General features: G+C 42.4%; 1 protein-coding gene across 1 annotated transcript in view; it reads right to left on the reverse strand.

The window, feature by feature from the left end:
• The window catches only part of CLINT1 (clathrin interactor 1), a 68,385-nt gene extending 63,797 nt beyond the window's left edge, over positions 1 to 4,588 (reverse strand). The window contains exon 1 of the mRNA XM_083488369.1: positions 4,289 to 4,588. Within this exon, the coding sequence (XP_083344495.1) occupies positions 4,289 to 4,329 (41 nt within the window). The 5' untranslated portion in view covers positions 4,330 to 4,588. The remainder of the gene's footprint in view (positions 1 to 4,288) is intronic.
• Positions 4,589 to 18,568: the final 13,980 nt, after the last annotated feature.

The raw sequence follows: 18,568 nt of genomic DNA on the forward strand, positions 1-18,568 counted from the left end.
AACGGTGAAGTCACACCAAAAGAATCTACTATGAAATCAGTCAAGTAGTATTCAATATGGGAGCTGTCACATGAATCAACCACCATGCAGTACCCGGATCATTCTTGATCAAATAGGTTAGAAAGATTTAAGTTATCAACTTGACTAAACTCTGCTTAGCTTAGGATAAATGTTTCTCAGTGTTATTCGTTACTTGCTGCTGTGCAATTTCACCCAGTTAATAAAAGCTGCTTCAGGCTCATAAAAATCAAAGGTTATGTTTGTTCAAATGTTACAAGTTTAAAATTAACTTGAAAGACTGTAATTTAGCCCAGAAAAGACAAGTACACTCAGATGAGAGGGCTGCAAGCAGCAATTACATCTTCGGGCAGACAGTACCTCACTCTAAAAATCGACACACTAGAGGAATTCTTGTATAGCTCTTGTGGTATGTGGCACTATTTCCATGATGAATTATTTCTAAACTCCTCTGTATGTGAGCTCCTCCATTGGAAGCAGAAGGGATAAAATGAAAGATACAAAATCCTCTTGACTATATATAGCAACAGAGCTACATAAGCTGGTTGGTTGGAGCCCCAAACTACTCCTTACCTTCCTGTGGCAAGCATAATCTTTTCTTTCACTGGTTTTTTTCCTCCACACTGAGAAGTTCTACTCAACTCTCTAGTATTAAAACCAAGCATCACCTTGAGCAACAAGTTTTACAAGCCCTGTGTTTAATGGACATAATCACATGGAAGTATGAACAGGATTGCAGCCTCAAGGAATTAAGATATATCAACAGTAAGAACTTTTAGTCAGAATTCATACAGGAATTAAGCCAAGCAGAGGGGAATGAGAAGATAAAAGCATTCCCTTAAGCCTAAAAGCAGAGGGGGAAAATAAGCAACAAGCACACAAACAGAAGTTTTTGCCCCTTTCTTAAATCATCTTTACATGAAACATTGCCAACTCCCATGCAAGCTGGCCCATGAAATGAGAAAATTACATTGAGATCCTTCAGCAGGTATCCCATCTTCAGAGTTTAGGTGGGTAGCAACCAGTGAGGGGTTTTTTTTTTTCTGTGACGGCAGCCATATTGTAGAACTTTCTTCTCAGCATATTTGCCTGGTGGTCAGTTATCTTTTTAGACAAGAGACTCAGACTGCCCTGTTCTGCCATGTTTTTAGTTATATTTAAGATCCCTTTATTAGGTGGGTTTTTTATGTGCTCCGTTTGTTGCCTTTACTGGCATTTAATTTTGATATGGAATTTTATTGTTTTTATGATAATTTGCATAAGCCATTTTAAGATAATTTATGTTGAAAGGAGAGAGATATCCTATAAACAAATATAGGGGCTCCTGGTGGGAGCAACAATCGACAAACACTTAACTAACTGCCATAACCTGCAAGCCAGTTGGGGTAGGAAGTTTTTGTTAGGCATTTGTACAGTGCTGAGCACAAGAGTATGTGAACCAACGTCTTGATAAATAATGCTGATAATGCAAGAGAGCCAAAGGAAATTGGAAACAGCAATCCCAAGTCTCTAATCTATCACACTGGAGAAAGTTTGGCTGAGGTGGATGTATCTAAAGTGGTCCCTGCTCCGCTCACTGAAAGTCCAAGTGGGCAGTATCCACACCAGCAGTAGCCAGCATAAAGCTCTAAAACAGCTTTCAAGGGTGGGAAGGGGGCAGAGCTGGGAAAACCAAGGATCTGTTGGGTCTCAAGACAGACAAGCAAGCTGCAAATTGCAGTGCCAGGGGGCAGGGAAATAATCTGGGTCCATTTGCTGGTGTATGAAAACAACCTACGTTTGGGGGGCTGGTGCACTTGGGGAGGCTGAAAATGACACGGTGACTACACCATCAGTTAAGCCCAGTTGTTGTGAAATATGTAACAGACAGTGTCAATTCAGATATCGAACTTTGCAACAAATATTAAATACATGGGGGGATCATGGGCATACTGAGATCATTTCTCAATCAATATATTTTCAGCTTCATGGTTTCTGTGAATATATAGAAGAATCCAGTAATGTACGTCAGATGCTCTATGTGGTTTCAAGGTCAGGGTAGGTCTAAAAATAAGCAAGCCTTTTAAAGCCAAGATTGATGTACATGAAAGCACTGTTGTCTTCACTTAGAACTGACGCTATTCTTTGAACAAATGTTACCTACATTCTGCCCTGAAGTTAGCATAGGGTTCTTTTTATACAACAGCAGAGAACTACTCTGAGCTTTCTTAAACAGTGTTACAGGCATTACTTTCTGAAAAGTGACCCAAATCCCAATCACATGTCTTCTGAAAACTTTTTTTATGAAGCTTTTGGTGCACTGGTATGCATTGTGTCTTGGATTTCAGAGTGTTATTTTTGGAGGGGGAATTCTTTCCCCCATCTGTGATTCAATAGTCCTATTATAGGTAGGATGAGGAACTTAGCCCTCCAAATGTTGCTGAATTCCATATCCTATAAACTCTGGTTGCTGTCTAGTGGCAGAGGCTGATGGGAGTTGGAGTCCAACTACATCTGGACACCTATAGGTACTGCAACGCTGCTATATGCCAACAGCAGACAACAGCATCTTACCTTCATTTACAACATATTTGCAAACCTGTAAATACAAACTAAGACAGGAACAGAAATCAAACCTGTGATATATATTCTCCAATATTACCTAAGAGATGTATGTCAAAGTAAATTACTAAATTTGAAAACACTCACAGTATCCCACTATCAATGTAACTGTGTGTATAGAAATGTTAAATGCTCTGTTTCACACATTCCTCTACTCAATTACTATGAAACCAAGGCTTCTTTCTTTTGTGATAGATAACACAGCAACTGTCTTGTAATGTTTTCACTGCAGAGAAGTACCTGTAAATCACAATTATTAAAGCACCAACATATCTTGATGGATTAAAACACTGTATATAGTCTCTTTAAATATCAACATTCACAATGAACACTGTAACCACCAAAAGTTCACAAAGTGCCATTACATATATGGAAGTTTATTTAGCAAATGTTCTCTTCACAGAGGTCTCTAAAAGTAAGCTTTGCTTTTGACTCTACAGAAGTTTCCGCTGGGCATTTCACAAGATAGTGCAAGGTGCTGATAGCAAGAAGAATTCAAGGCATACTTCTTTTGCCCTTTCTAATATTAAAAGACAATTCCTGAAAGTTAGCGTTCTTGAGAATTACATTAACAAGATCATGTTTTGAGAAGCATTACACAAGAGCTGCACTTTTAGGCGGAGTGAGCATGTGTGTTGCTCCCTGCCCACAAGCAAGGGTGGTGCAAAATATTGTGTGACTGCCCAGCCCACATTTTTTTTACTGGCAGTTCTGAGACTTACTATGGCTGTTGTGCTTGAAAGAAGTTAATTTAAAGGAATGCCATGATCTCAAAATGGTACCTGGTACATGTAGTAACCCCCCCGCCTCACCAACACTACCCTAGCTGAAATACCAAGTTTTTACTTCCTGCATGAAGTTCCCGTTTCCTCCACCACTTCACTAAGACTTGGTGAGGGGGTGGGGGGAGTAGAATAGTTTAGGTAGCCTAGCTATTTCTAAAAATGGGAATAGGCACTGCCACTATTCCAAATGCCGATGGAAGTTCAGAGGTTGCTCCAAATCAGCAAGGGCAGGCTCAGACAGTCATGCGCTTCCACCAAAGGTTGAATATGACTTGTTCAGCAAGTGTTACGGCTTAAGAGGAGTGTGGTGCTGCGAAAGGAAGAAAGAGATCCTCGGAAGGAAAAGGAAAAACTGAAAGCATATGGGCCCTAGTAGAGACGTTAAGTTCGATGGGGAGTCAAAGGGCCAAGATCCCCAACAAGTAGCAAAAATATCTCTCTTGTGGGGAGAGTCAACTACAAAGAGGTCGAGATCCTACTGGAAGGGAAAGACCAGGTCGTGAGCACCGGCAGGTACATGTATCAGTTACAGCCAAGTGAAACGTAAGAAGTTTCGGCGAGAACGACAAACTGCAAAAGAGGGCCAGGAGGAGGGATGAGCAGGCGCAGGGGGCAGCACGGGAGGGATCCTGAGAAGGACCCGGGACGGGGAGGGTGCGCAGGAGGGCTAGACGGTGAGACCCTAATTCGGGGTGGGAGCAAAGGTGGACGTTACAGAAAACGTGGCTGGGCAGACGGAGGATAATGGGAAGGGAACTGAATCAACGGGACGCGATCGAGGAGTAAGGGCGTAGTAAGAGTTTAGTAAGAGTGGGGGCGCGCGGGCTGAGGGGCAGCCAGACAAGACACACAGATGCCCCCCCCCGACACCCCATAATACTCACGCCTTGTCCACCAGCTCCCGGACTTTCCACATATTGAGCATCTTGGCCGTCGTCGTCGTCGTCGTCGTGGCGGCGCGGAGAGCTTCCCCTCCCGGCCTAGGCCCCTAGTAGCGCGTCCCAGGTCTCCTCCTCCTCCTCCGGCAGGAGTCCGGCTAGCTGCTTCTCCGCCGCGGCAGCGCCAGGCCCGTCTCGCCTCGCAGCACCACCTCAGCTTCGCCAACGGCACAGAGACGGCGAGAGAGAGAGAAGCGATCGGTCCTGCCCCCCGGAAACCGGCAGCGCTGGCCCGCAAGGCCTGCTGGGACAAGAAGTCCGGCCGAAAGGCGGCCGGGAACGCCGGGCCTCGTTGAGAGCGAGGCAGAGGGATTCCGCCGCGCAGCATGCTGGGAGATGTAGTCCGGCGAGAAGCTTCTTAGAGGGCGGTCCCCTCCGCATGGCTTGCTGGGAATTGAAGTTGTTTCTTTTTGGGATCTTGCTCTAGACCAGTGTTTCCCAACCTTTTTTGGGCAAAGGCACACTTGTTTGATGAAAAAAATCTCGAGGCACACCACCATTACAGCCCCGTGACGTCAGCGCGCAGCGTCACGCCGGGAGGGACGCACGAAAGTGTAAGTTTCAATTTTTTTCCCTCCCCCTTGCCGGGGAACCTCCAAGCTTTGGGGGTGGGGGGGGGGAGGAGGCAGCAAAGCGAGGCAGGAAGGAGAGTGCGGCTTGGCTGGGTGAGTTTTGGCAGGGGCAGGGAATGAGAGCCACGAGGCGGGCGCTGCGGACGGAGGCGCTGCCCGCCGAGCTCGCAGGCAGCCAGGCAGGCAGACGGCGAGAGCCCCGCACTGGGCAGCCTCTCCTCACCGCCGCCGCCCCGCCTCTCGCCGCCCGACTCGCCCGCCTCCCTCCAGGCAACATCTCGCGGCACACCAGGCAACATCTCGCGGCACACTAGTGTGCCGCGGAACAGTGGTTGGGAAACACTGCTCTAGACTTCAGTTGGATTTACTGGAAGAGGAGAAGAAACGGTGGAGGAGGCTTCTGCAGAGAAGAAGCTGAGCTTCTTTAGGCCAACGTTTGTCCTGTACAAACCAGTGCGAGAAAAAAGGAGAATAATCTTTAATAATAATAATAATAAGGAGAATAGTTAATTATGTGAAGTTCTCTGCTGCAGTCATGCTAGCTAGAATCTCAATTCTAAAAACTCATGATTTGTCTCTATTGAGGCATAAAACTGCAGCAACCACACTGATGACAATCTAGAAAAACCAGGAGTTGTGCAACAAATGTAAGAGGAGCTGGATCAGGCCAGTTGGCATATTGAGTCCAGCATTCTGTTCTCAAACAGTGGGCAACCTGCAGGAAACTTGCAATAGGATGGGAGCACAAGACCACTCTGTCTTTCATTGCTTTCCAGCGACTGATATTCAGAAGCATTGAGCCTCTAACTGGAGGCAGAGTATAACCATCGTGGATAGTAGCCATATATAGCCTTATCCTTCATTTCTAATCCTCTTTTGCAGCCATCCAAGCTGGTGGCCATCACTGGCTCCTCTGGGAATGAGTTCCATAGTTTAGTTATGTGCTGCATGTGTAATAGTTGTGGCGCATGGGGACTATTTCTCTCATCATTACAGGTGCCCACAAACCATCCATAACTGGGAAATGGTACCATGTATGCAGACCATATATTGCTGATTCTATATAAGCAGAGGTAACCTGAAGTTATATGCTTATGAATTGGCCAAGCCAGGTAGGGTGTTCTTTGTGAGTGACGATCTCTACCAAAGATTGAGCTAGAGAAGGTTCAAAACATTATATGAAATGTAATCACTTCACCAACCAGTCACCTCCCATATCTTTAGCAATGGAGATGTGACAGGCACGTTTCTGAAGTTGTATTTAAAGACTGATGGCACTTCAGGGAACATATTTGAAGAGGGTCCCTATTTGTGCCTTTTATAGGCAATTTTCAGCTTTAAATTTTTTTATTCTAGTAAGCAGAGTATCAGCCTAAAAAGTTTCATTTATTGTGTTTTCACTATTTCTCTAAGCTATTTCAGTTGGCCTTTCCCTGTTCTTCAACATTTTGTCTGGATTGATACCAAGAAAAAAAAAGAATGTGAAAATCTACTTGAGGTAGTCATAACGCTTTCAAGGAAATGATGTTCACAGCTGCCATGCATATATTAGAGAGCTGTGTTAGTATTTACAATGGCACTAATATAGCTAGTTTGTAACACTGAAACTATCTTTGTTCCCAAAGGATTCACACTTCTCGTGTTGGATTTCAATAATGCCGGATGAGTCAAGTTCCAGAATGCCCCCAACTAATCAGTGTTAAACTGAGAATACAAATATTTCTGGGATTCAGAGCAACTATTTATTCATTTTCATAGTACATAGGGTTAGCATCTATTATTTCATTTCACACTAGATGTGAACTGGGAGCAATTCAGGGGAAATAGAGGTAGGTAAATAAAACTTGATAGAAAAGTGAGGGGGTTATCCTCCTCCATTCCTTATGTAGTCTCTTTCTGTCAACATTTAAATTGCACTTCCATAACTTTGGTGGACTGTGACTTTATTTTGGAAGTTCTTAAACATTTCCCCTTGCTGTGACTATCAGATGAGAAATGTGATGGTCACAAAGATCACTACAAATCAGAATCCTGGTCCTTAAAGCTAAAGCATAACATTGATTGGTTCAAGCAATGCAAGAAGGAGGAGGAGGAGGAGGGTGAAATTGATGGTGGCACATGTTAGAGATGGGTGGAAGGGAGAAGCAAACTATGGGTGTGCTGAACTTCAAAAGGCACTAGGCTATTCAAGAAACGGTTTCAAGAAAATCTAAATAAGCGAGTTCCAGAAGAAAACCAGAGATTAAAACTTGGGCATTGTCAGGATCATATATGCTGTACATGCACAACCTCCTTTTCTTCTCATGAAATCGCAAGCAAATGGAAGGGAAGGCTATGGGGACTCAGGCATTAAAACTATCTCAAGAGAATATTGGCTCAGCCTACTTGACAACAACACATTGCATGATTTGTCTTCAGCTATTACACAGCTATTCAGGAGTACTAAGCAGTTTTTATAACTACTCTCTTATGATATAATGAACAGTGCAGAGTTCATACTCATAAATCCTTTCTCTACCTAAGTTTCTCATCCAAACATGACTTCATCTTTTTATACCTCATATTATTCCTCAAACTTTTTCAAAGGAGAACCAGGGAGTCATCATAAAAACTGGATCTATTTGTATATTTCCCGGTTTAATGTATGGGATTTCACCTGCTAGAGTTGCATAAGCGTGTGTTCATAGAGTTGATTTTGAGATTTCCCCCTCCCCCTCATGCTCTGTTTCATTCATGATAATTGCTGATCATGATGTGCCTTAACTACTTCATCCCACATAACAGCCCTCCTGACACTCATACTGAGCACACTGAAGGCTAAGGAATATCTTGCAACATCACTGAATGTTCAAGTCTTGGCTTGCGTATCTGGTCTCCGAAGCTCTCACCGTTCTTTAAAATAATTAAGGATGGGTGTGGTGGGAAAGAAGTTTGGGTAGGTTTTACTAGGTACCTCTGAAGGTAACGACTGGGTTAGTAATGATGGAAAACTACATTGTCCCTTATAAAACAGGGGAAAAAATCAATTAGAATGCAGCTCAAACTGCACATTTCTGCTCATTTAACCCTAATATTCAAGTCAGCATAAACAGATAGTATCTCAACACTCCCCCCCCCCTACAAATGCTCAGCCTTTGACTGAAAAGGAACCCCATAACTAGATGGGAGCTGTCCAGATGTGGTTTAAGGATAGTGCTTCAAAGAGGGCACCTTTGGTCAACCTTGGAGTTTGCAATGAGGCATAGAGGGAGAGGAGGCATTCTCTAAAAAGTGTGTTGCATGTAGATCCTAACCTCATCATTACAGGTGATTAAGGAAATATAGCAATGCAAACATTTGAAATAAGCTCCTGGATCCCATGCCCTACAATAAGTAACTCAGGCTTGAGTTTATGTAAGTGATACAACTGCATATCACTTCCTTGTTTGCTTCCCGATTCAGCCTTGCCTCCACTTCTGTGTCTGGGTGCTTTAGTGTGTATGTATAGCATAGTTGTATAGAACACATACATCACCACAGCAACAACTATAAAACACACACACACACACAGATTAAGAGAGATAGTATTCTGTTACAGACCTACAAACAACCCTGAACTTAAATCAGATGCAACCAGGGCCAGAAGTATTTTCCTTTTTTTTAGGGGGGGGGGTTGAAGGTAGGGGGAAGGAAGTGACCTATTTGTTCACTATTACTATTGTTTACTTCCCTCCCTGCTCCCTTTCCCTTTTGTGTCATTTTGTGTGTGGAAGGCAAGAATATTTGGAGGGTCTGATTTCTTTGGACTGTATAAACCGCTCTGGGAGCCCTTTAGTACAAATGCACTAAATAAAATAATAAAATAAATGAATACCAAAAACAGAAATAAGCAACAATATTTTAAAAAGCCAACTTTTAAAAAACAAGATGCAAGGGACTGGATTTTAGGGGAGAACATTTCTAGAATGCAGCCTTTGGCTCTTGCGTCATGGTAACTAAAGTTGAGAGAGCGTTGCATGAGTAAAGGCCGTAGCAGAGGGGAATTGATCAGTGAAAATTTGCAGAGCAGTGCATGGTAGGGACCCGATTAGAAGACTGGGATCTAGGGGACCATTTTTAAATACAGTGGTACCTTGCGTTAAGTACTTAATTCGTTCCGGAGATCCGTTCTTAACCTGAAACTGTTCTTAACCTGAAGCACTGCTTTAGCCAATGGGGCCTCCTGCTGCCGCCGTGCCGCCAGAGCCAGATTTCTGTTCTCATCCTGAAGCAAAGTTCTTAACCTGAAGCACTATTTCTGGGTTAGCAGAGTCTGTAACCTGAAGCGTATGTAACCTGAAGCGTACCACTGTACACTTTTTGCAATGGTATTGAACATGCCTTTGGTAACAAATGCAATTATACCACACTTGGCACTGGTTGTTGACATTCTGTGGTTGACAACAGGTGATCATTTTGTAAATATAAAAGGGTCATATTCAACATCACACTCTTCCAGTCATTCCATTGGCACAAGCATTTCCGTTTGCCCAACAAAACGACCTGCTGTGTGCTGTTCTGTGATTAAAATAAATATTAACATTAACACTGAAATGGTTACAGAAGGGTAGAAATGATCTCTGTCTGTGGGTCAGAGAAATTTTCTAGAAACTGTAAGAAAAAAGAGCTGTAACTGAAAAGCAGCCATACTCACGGTGTAAGTACAGTATATTTAAGACTAGTTACTGTGCATGGGTGCAGTAATGGGACAAAGGAAGGTGAAGAGTGTGTGTTGTCAGTCATGCAACGCAGCAAAAAAGGGGGAAAGGCAAATTCCTTCATGAGACTTAATGCTATGCGATTGATGATCATCCAGGCAGCGTCCTTCTGTCAAGTCTATGTAGTATGCATGAGTATATGTATAATTTCTGCATGATGTAAGAAGCCTTTCAAAGGCATAAATAGCTTATTTGGAACCAATGGAATAAGACTTGACCGGTGTGAAACTGAATTGACATCTTAACTAATAGCAGTGCAAGTTGTGTTGGAATGAGGTATCATGAAAAGAAATAAGAAAGAGTATAGTTCTTTTTAAATAAGGAAAAGTGTATAAGTGTGTGGAGGGGGTGGTGGCTACACCTTACTATGACAGTTCAATGCACTGGTAAAATATCTGCCTATGGAATATATTAAGTGTTGCACTTAAATTGATTTGACCCTATTAGCACCAACCGCAAACAAGTTCAAGTCAATATTATTATTTAAAAGCAAAGGAGGGACTGATGAGAAGCATAAGAAAGGTCACTAGTAGTTTCATAGCTAAGGTCAAACTGAGGTTTCATTTAAAAGTGTGAATTAAACCACCAGTTTATTTTCAGACTGCACAATTTAACCGAGTCACCAGATTTGCATGCCTGCTTTTTTTGTGCAGTGCTACATTAAAATAATGTGGTGTGTAAAGAGCAGTGAAACCATGCTTATGTTTACTAAGAAGGAAGTTCCATTGTGTTAAATGTGCATACCATATGTTATATGTGGTACCTATAGTAGAATTCAACAGGAGAATCACCGTGGTAAGTTGATTCATGGGGAATGTGCATCTGTTTTGAGCCCCTGTAACGTCTTGCCAAATTATGAAGATAATTTTTGCTATTTCCTTTCTTCTACCACCTTCCTGCTATAGTGCACGATAACACATGTGGCAAAATTCTCTGAGCCACTTGGCAGGACATTGTGGAGACTAGCTTACCAAGTGGTTACATTACAGTGATACATTACCCGTGAGGTAAATGGTCATCTATATTCAACCAGACTCACTTTGGGTTTTTCAGTCAGTACTGTACTGACATTTCAAGCAGCATTTTCAAATAGCTGGCATTTACTTATTTATAAAACCTATAACTTGGCCTTCACTTGTACTGATACCAGGACAGGAAACAACATAAAAGAAATGTTAACAAACAAAACTAGTTCTTAAAACACATGTAAACACATGCAAACAAAGGCAATCAAAAGCCTTGGGAGTCAAACGTTCAGGCTCCCAAAGTGTTCCGGTTTTCAAACATTCTTTTGGAAGCCAAATGTCCAATGGGGCTTCCACAGCTTTCAATTGGCTGCAGGAACTTCCTGCAGCAAATCAGAAGCCGCGTTTTGGAAGGCGAATGTTTCTGAAGTTGAATGGACTTCCGGAACGGATTCTGTTTGACTTTCAAGGTATGACTGTATAGAGTTCGAAGGGACCACAAGGGTCATCTACTGCAACCCCCTGCAAAACAGGAATCTTTTGCCCAGTGTGGGGCTTGAACCTTGAGGTTAAGCTGTTGTTGAAAATTTGAAACTGAGCTGTTGTTGAAAATGTGTAAAGCTTGAGTCAATGGCTGGCAGCAAAATGACAACAGTGTCAGCACCCATCACACATACCTGTAGCAGGAGGGTATTCCACAAACAGTGCTCTGCTACAAAGAAGGCTTTATTCCATGTTAACACTGAATGAGCCTCCCCTAAAAGTGGATGCAAAGTGGAACGCCAATCATATAGTACAGGCATACTGATATAGGGAAAGGAAGATTATCAGATATATTAGCCCCAAGTTGTACCTTGAATTGGTCTCAGAAGCAAATAGGTAGCCATTAGTGTTTGGAAGTTGGTGTAATATTGATGTCTTCTGGCTGCTCCTGTCAAAATTCTGGCAGCAGCATTCTGCAGGAGTCGCCTTCAAGGGCAGCTCCCTGTCTAATGCACTAAAATGATCCCAATGGGAGTTTACTAGAGCATGGACCACTGTGCCAAGGCTATGCCTATCCGGGTATGGTCATAGTTGGCATACCACCTGAAGCTGGAAAACCTTGTTCCTTTTCATTGAGATAATGCTGGATCTAGGAGTAGTCCCAGGCTACATAACCATTCCTTCAAGTGAATCCTACCCAGAGCAGAATGTACACCTAATTCCTGGACAGAGGAACCACCTACCCCATATGGCCTCCTCTTGTCAGGATTCAGATTCAGGTTTATTGGCCCTCACCCACCCATTACTAAATCTATATGGATTCAGAATCTGCACAGCCATACCTGACTAGATTTCCATATTGCTAATACATGGAACTAACACCACATTCTTCCAGTGTGAAATGCCCGACAGAAACACTTGTTCCCTTTTTGTCCAAAACATGTATTAAAGGGCAAGCATGGCATGGCAATGTTAAAGTCATTAATACTGCCAATGTTATGGAGTTCTGATTATCTGAATATTATCTGAATACCCAGGGCAAGGTGCTTTGAATATTTAAGGTTCTGGAGTGATGGAGAACTACATAATTTGAGTGAATTACTGCCTGAAGAAAACTGGTGAGAGTGTATGTTTTAATGCAATTGATTTTATGCTGATGGATCTACTTAAAATGCTTTCGTAGTTGGATTCCTGCAGCCCGCTGCCTTCGTTCCAGAGTGTTTTTGTTTTAATGGAGCAAAATGATGCTCAGCCTAGCCTTTTTTGTCTAGCATAATTGCAAGGTTTGCCTTGCCAGAAGACATATACAACAAAAAATCATACCAACTGAAGAAATGTCACGGCCTTTCTGCTCATAAGCCAGCAGCAGTCCCGACGATTTTGTAATAGGCTTAATTCCCTGGCCCCCTCAAAAAGAAAGGGTTTTGTTACTTCTCATGCTGGCATGGAGTTAATGCAAGCCTTCCGCCTCCAAGATTCGAGACCTCGAGGGAAAAATGTTAATCTCTTAAACTACTTGGTTTGCCAGAGTTTTCTGATGGGGAACCTATTTGCTGCACATCTCTTTTGGTACACTGGGGCATTGGGAGGGGGTGGGGGGAAGTGATGATAAATGGTGCTACCTGGAATAAAAGGTTTTGTTATCGAGAAGAAGGAATAAAATAAGAAGAGGATCAGCAAGGTATGAACTCTAGAGAGGCAGGAGTTGTCAGAAACCTTTCCCCATCAAACAGGCTTCAGAGAGCCACTGCAGACAGGTTTTTAGTAACAGTCAGTCATAAGAGTGTAGGAAGTTGACGTCCTGTCCCTCAGAGAGCTGAGGTATTGACAAAAGACATGCAAACTTGAAAAACGTACATTTGTGGAAAAATCCATCATGACAAGAGACTGCACTTAAGTCGCCAAATGGACCTCACCCCTGGGACAGAACTCACTTATGGTTGTACATCCAGTGAAGCCATCCATGGGATTAAGCACACAGCCAATAAAAAGGGAAGCATTTGGCAATCAGATCTTTCAAAAGCTATTTGGCTTTTAACACTGAGGGCTTGCTGTCATTGACATTGTACTTCCCCACAAAACCTCAGTGAATCCATCAGAAGTGCTGAGCCATTTGGAGCTGCGCTGAAGCACAAACATATCATTCAAATGTCATTTAAAGGAATCCCTCAAATCTACCTTGCTGTAATCCTGACTAAGCCTTTCAGCCACCGTTTGCATAAATTGCATAGGAAAACTCAGATTTTTGGTGGTGGTGGTAGTGGTGCATGTTTGTACCAGCTAGTTGATTTTAAGGGATAAATGTTGTGGTCCTTGACATGTCTACTCAGGAGTAAAGCCCATTGTGTTCGATGACTTACTTCCATAGAAGTACAGGGGTCAGCAACCTTTTTCAGCCGTGGGCCGGTCCACCTTGTGGGGGGCCAGACTATATTTTTTGGGGGGGGAATGAACGAATTCCTATGCCCCACAAATAACCCAGAGATGCATTTTAAATAAAAGGACACATTCTACTCATGTAAAAACATGCTGATTCCCGGACCATCCGCGGGCCAGATTTAGAAAGCGATTGGGCCGCATCTGGCCCCTGGGCCTTAAGTTGCTTACAGCCAAATCTGAAACTTCAGATTACTGGTACATTGCTTTCCTGTGATCCTTTCCTCTATTTATTTTCTTTAAAGCATGAATCGTCCTGGGGCAGGCAGCATCTGGGACAGAAGAAGTTGGCAACTCTTTCTTCTGCAGTCATTAAATTACACTCCCCAGGCTGCTTTTTTCATATTTTAGAGGAAGGCAATGGGGAAGATATAGAGAACTCATATCTTTCAGTCACAGAAAATAAAAATAAAAAAATGGCTTGGGAAGGATTTTGAGTTGAAGGTTTTAAGTTGCTTCATTCCACACACCCCTCCTCTGCTTCAGGTTTCAGCTTGCCCAGGCTGATTCAGTTTTTTTTTTTAATACACCAGGGGAAAGAATAATGGAATTCTGTATGATATGTTGTTTGAGTTGAGTTAAATAGTTTATTTAGGTGCTTGCCAGAGGAGTTCAGAGTCCATCATACTCCTGGGTTGATAGTGAATTCTGAATGCAAAGTAGAAAAGTATGACTTTGGTAAAATTATACTAAAATAATATTGAATTTTGTCAGAATTGCACTAAAATAATATCAAAACATAATGAGGAACCTGGTGAAAAAGACTTTGGCCTGGAAGAGCTAATGCTACGATATATTAGCAGAAATCCTTCCCTGTTTGTGACAGATTGGCTCAGAAAATAAGTGGGATTCTTTCCAGTTCATTGTTGTGAACCAATATAATTTATTTTTATTGTTTTATTTTATTGATTGTGTTTTGGTACTTATTTGTAAACCTCTTGGTGATTTTGTTTTTTTTTTTGAAAAGTGGTTTATAAATCTATTAAATAATCCTTGGAAGCCTGCAACATTGCCACTCTGTGACATTTTGTTTAGTGTCCTAATAAAGGTAGTAGCATGCTGTGGATTGGGGTTAGTGTATGGAGTCAGCGAAGTTATTCGAGCCATTATTCACAATTAACAGTACAGGTGGCATCCCAAAATGCACTATGTACCGAGAAAATTGAAACTGCTGCACATTTGTAAGTATGCCATCTTACTTTGAATATATGGATAACTAAAACTGGGAACAGTTTGCAGAGAGATGGCCATTTTAGTCAGTTGTAGAAAAAACAAGAGTGTCTTGTGGCACTGTGAATACTTATTTAATTTAGTTATTTCATAAAATTTATATACCGCTTGATTGTTTTTAAGAAAACCTCAAAGCAGTTTACAAAAAAAGTTAAAACAATAAAATTATCACTAAGAAAAACTAACAATAATCAGAGACATATGGAAAGTCAAGGTAACAACAGACTAAAAACAAAACTCACAAATACTGGAAGGGGTGTGGGGAGGTCTAGTTTTTCCTGGGCCAGAATCCATTTGATGAAGTAGATGCTGGTCCACAAAAGCTTATGCCGTAAGTTTTGTTTGTCTTAAGGTGTCAACTAAGCCTCATTGGGTTGGATGCAGACTTAATGGTGCTTACTGCAGACACATTGAAATAAGTATTAATTTCACTAGGTCTTCTTTGAGTATGACTATAATTGGATATCACTCCTTAACTCTGATTTTTTTTTTTAAAAAAAGAACCATAAGTTGCATGGTTTGACCTCCAAGTTGGTTGGCTGGTCTTTTTCCACAGGGCTTTGCTGGAAATTTTACAGCACTATCAGTGATGCCAAGTCCTGGATGTAAGCAGAAAGGTTTGGCACCATTGGGCAGTCCATGAGTTCTGTGGTGACTTTTGGATTCCATGGACTTGGCAGTCTTCTGGCAGCTTAACAAAGCATTCTCTCCTTCCGTTCCTTTTTTGGGGACTAGAATAATAATAATGATAATAATAAAAGATTGGAACAATAGATGTCTTTAAGTATGGGAACACAAATCCTTTATCAGTCTCCTGGCCATGCACAATAAACAAAGCTGGATATTTATTTCATTTATAGCTCAGCCTTCAGAGACTGTTGCTGCTGTGTGTGATATACTCAAAGAGTTGAATTTGTTTATACACTATAGCACCCAACAGCTGTTTTCTGGCTAATAGCAACAAAAGCTGAGAGTAAACAAATGGCTTGAAAGCCCCAGTGATGAGTTCTCATGATCTAGTTCCACTCACATGCTCATATGGTAGTGTAGATAGGATTTTTAATTAAATAAATGAAATAGAATATTTGGAAATGGGGTTGTTGAAATGTCACTATAGTTGGCCCATGGTTTTACACCGTGCCCTTGGTTCTAAGTAAGTAACAATGTAATTTGTTCAAGGAAAAACAAAGTTTCCTGCAATACAATTGTCCTGAAAGGGGGGGGGGGCAACCTTGCTGTCATTTTAAGCATGTCCACATCTCTTGACTTGAGAAATCTCCCCCTTGTCTGGGGGAAGTGTGCAGATCAAAAGCTCAGGAACACAGGGCAAGAAAGCTACAGTTGGAATTGTATTCAGCACTATGTGAGCAGAATTCTGCTTGTGCAATAGGAATGCCATTTTCTCACCTGCACACCCCAAAATCTGCTTTGGATGGTCCCCCAAGTCTCTGGAGTTGATTTTAAGGGTCTGCAGGGAGGTGGGGCTGGAGGCGATAGGAAAGGGAGAGGAAGTTTTGTTGCATGCCCATGGTCTGTTGCGCAAGCAGAGCTTCAGAGTTGGACATAGCCCAAGTACTACTTCTGGTGATGGCCTATCAGGGGGTACAGTTAGCTTCAAGCCCTGCAGGGATTCTGGTTAGAGAGTACCTCAGAGTCGGACCTGATAGGAAGCAGCTTCCTTTGGAAACTATGTAAAAAAACCAGCAAGTATGGAACCTAGCAGGCAATCTGGGCTGGCATTGGTGGTTGTCATAGGACTGGGTCTCAGCAGGACTTCTTTGCCAACCCTGAACCTGCTGCCATCAGAGCTGTGGCAATGCTGCTGCTTGCTGCTGGCACTGTTGCCCCTACCTCAAGTCACTCAGTTGCACCCATTTTTACTTGCCAGTGGTATTTATTAGGGTTGTCCAGCAGCTTTAGACGAATCCCAAATCCCGAGCCAAAGCAAGGTGCTTCAGAGGCTTTTCTGAGCTTGTCCAAGGCAAAGCACAATCTGTACAAGGTGCCTCAAGTCAAAGCAGAACCTGCCAAAGCACTTGTTTTGCGTGTCTGCAAAACAGAAACGCTGCCAACAGGTGCCTGCAAAAAGTGAAACCAAAGTCTCTAAACTTAACATCCTGTATATGGAAAACACCAGGGTGGGGACTGAGCAAATGAGTGAGGAGAAGGAGTGGAGATTGCTGTGTTGTGACTAACAGGCCAGGCTGATAATAAGAGGGAATGATTTGTCCAGGCTCTCCAGTCCCAGTGCTTTGTGGGGAGGGATGTTGACAGAAATAAAACATTCTCTTGGTCTTGGTCTTCTTGCTCTGTGAATGTTGTTCTGTTTCTGAGGAGCAGCAGCATTAAGGAGTTGGAGGATTTTGTTTACCACACATCTTTCCAACCCAGCCTCTTCTTTATACCCCACTCATTTTCTTCCAAACTGTAACTGCCATGTTTACTCTGTTCCTTTGGATTTAATCTTGCTATGGTATGCATTTCTGTTTGAGTAAGTGTTGCTTGCTTGCTCTTATAAGAATTAGTTGGTGCCCCTTGCACCTTCCATTTAACATAGTTATGGGAAAGTTCAGGTTGCAGTCTTCTTTCATCTGTCTTGAGTGATTTTATTATTTTATTAACTTCTCTGCTGTAGTTTGCCTTATTAATTTTTATCAAATTATTACCTTTGCCTGTTTCACACAAACACACCGGCTTGCTTTGTGCTGGCAGCAGTGTTAGTATATATTCTGTCTCAGTGATTTTACTGTTTTATTAATTTCTCAGCCATAGCATCAAAATTTGGGTGTGTGTCTGTTTTGCGCACATTTCAGTCTGTTACTGAACTAAAGTGCTATTGTGTGTGCTCAAGCATTTACTGTTGGGAGAAGCAAAGCGTTACACAATGCACATTTTGTCATTTATCTTCATCATCATCATACCCGTATTGTTAACAATCCATTATTTTGTCAGATAATGAGAAATGCACATGGTGTTGGCAGCAACAACAGGGGAGACTAAGTTACCATTTGCCAATTGCCATGGGACTTTTGGGGTTTGGGTTTGGGATGGGTTTTTGGAAGACACCTGTGCGTGAATATGTTTTATGTGTGGAGATCAGTCCACACTGACCAACACGCAGTCTTTGCAGTAAGGCTCTGTTCCGATGGTATGACTATCACGATGGCCAGTAGATTCTTATCTGCTGCAACCTTCATCTGCCTTCACAGCCATTGTAACATACTGCTTGTTATCTTCCACCTGTTCTGCTGTTGAGGACTTCTTGGATCATTCTTTGTGTAGCACTTCCCCCTTGACCTTACCACCTTGGGTGACCCTACTGGGAGTATGAGACTCCCGACAATAGCCCACTCACCACAATAAGGCAATGATCCAGCGAGTGAATGTGAAGAAGCATACAACTATTCTGTCAGCAGAGACTGTATTGAATCTTATCAGAACTGTGAAAACCAGGTGAGAATTGGCAGGAAAGAAACAGTTTTACAGGATGCTAAATTCATGTGTGCCTGGTGCTGAGCAGTAATGAGTCACCCTTGCCATGGAATGGAGTTGAACTGACCAAAAACTTTAAGGAATATGTACCTTCAGCGATTGAGAAAAGACACAAAGGCACAACTAGCTGTAGGCACCAGTAGAATACTTGCTTTTTCATACCTAAAGGCTTTTGAGCTTTGCATTCTCCTCAGTAAAAGGGATACCTTGCCAGAGGCAATGGCATTCCACTGCAAGGGGAATATATTATTAGAGAACTGATACAGAAACAGAACAGCTGTCTGACAGAGGTGAGCTTGTGCGTGTGTGTGC

The sequence above is a fragment of the Podarcis liolepis genome (assembly GCF_965112155.1).
Source record: "Podarcis liolepis genome assembly, chromosome: 2".
NCBI classification, from domain to species: Eukaryota; Metazoa; Chordata; class Lepidosauria; order Squamata; family Lacertidae; genus Podarcis; species Podarcis liolepis.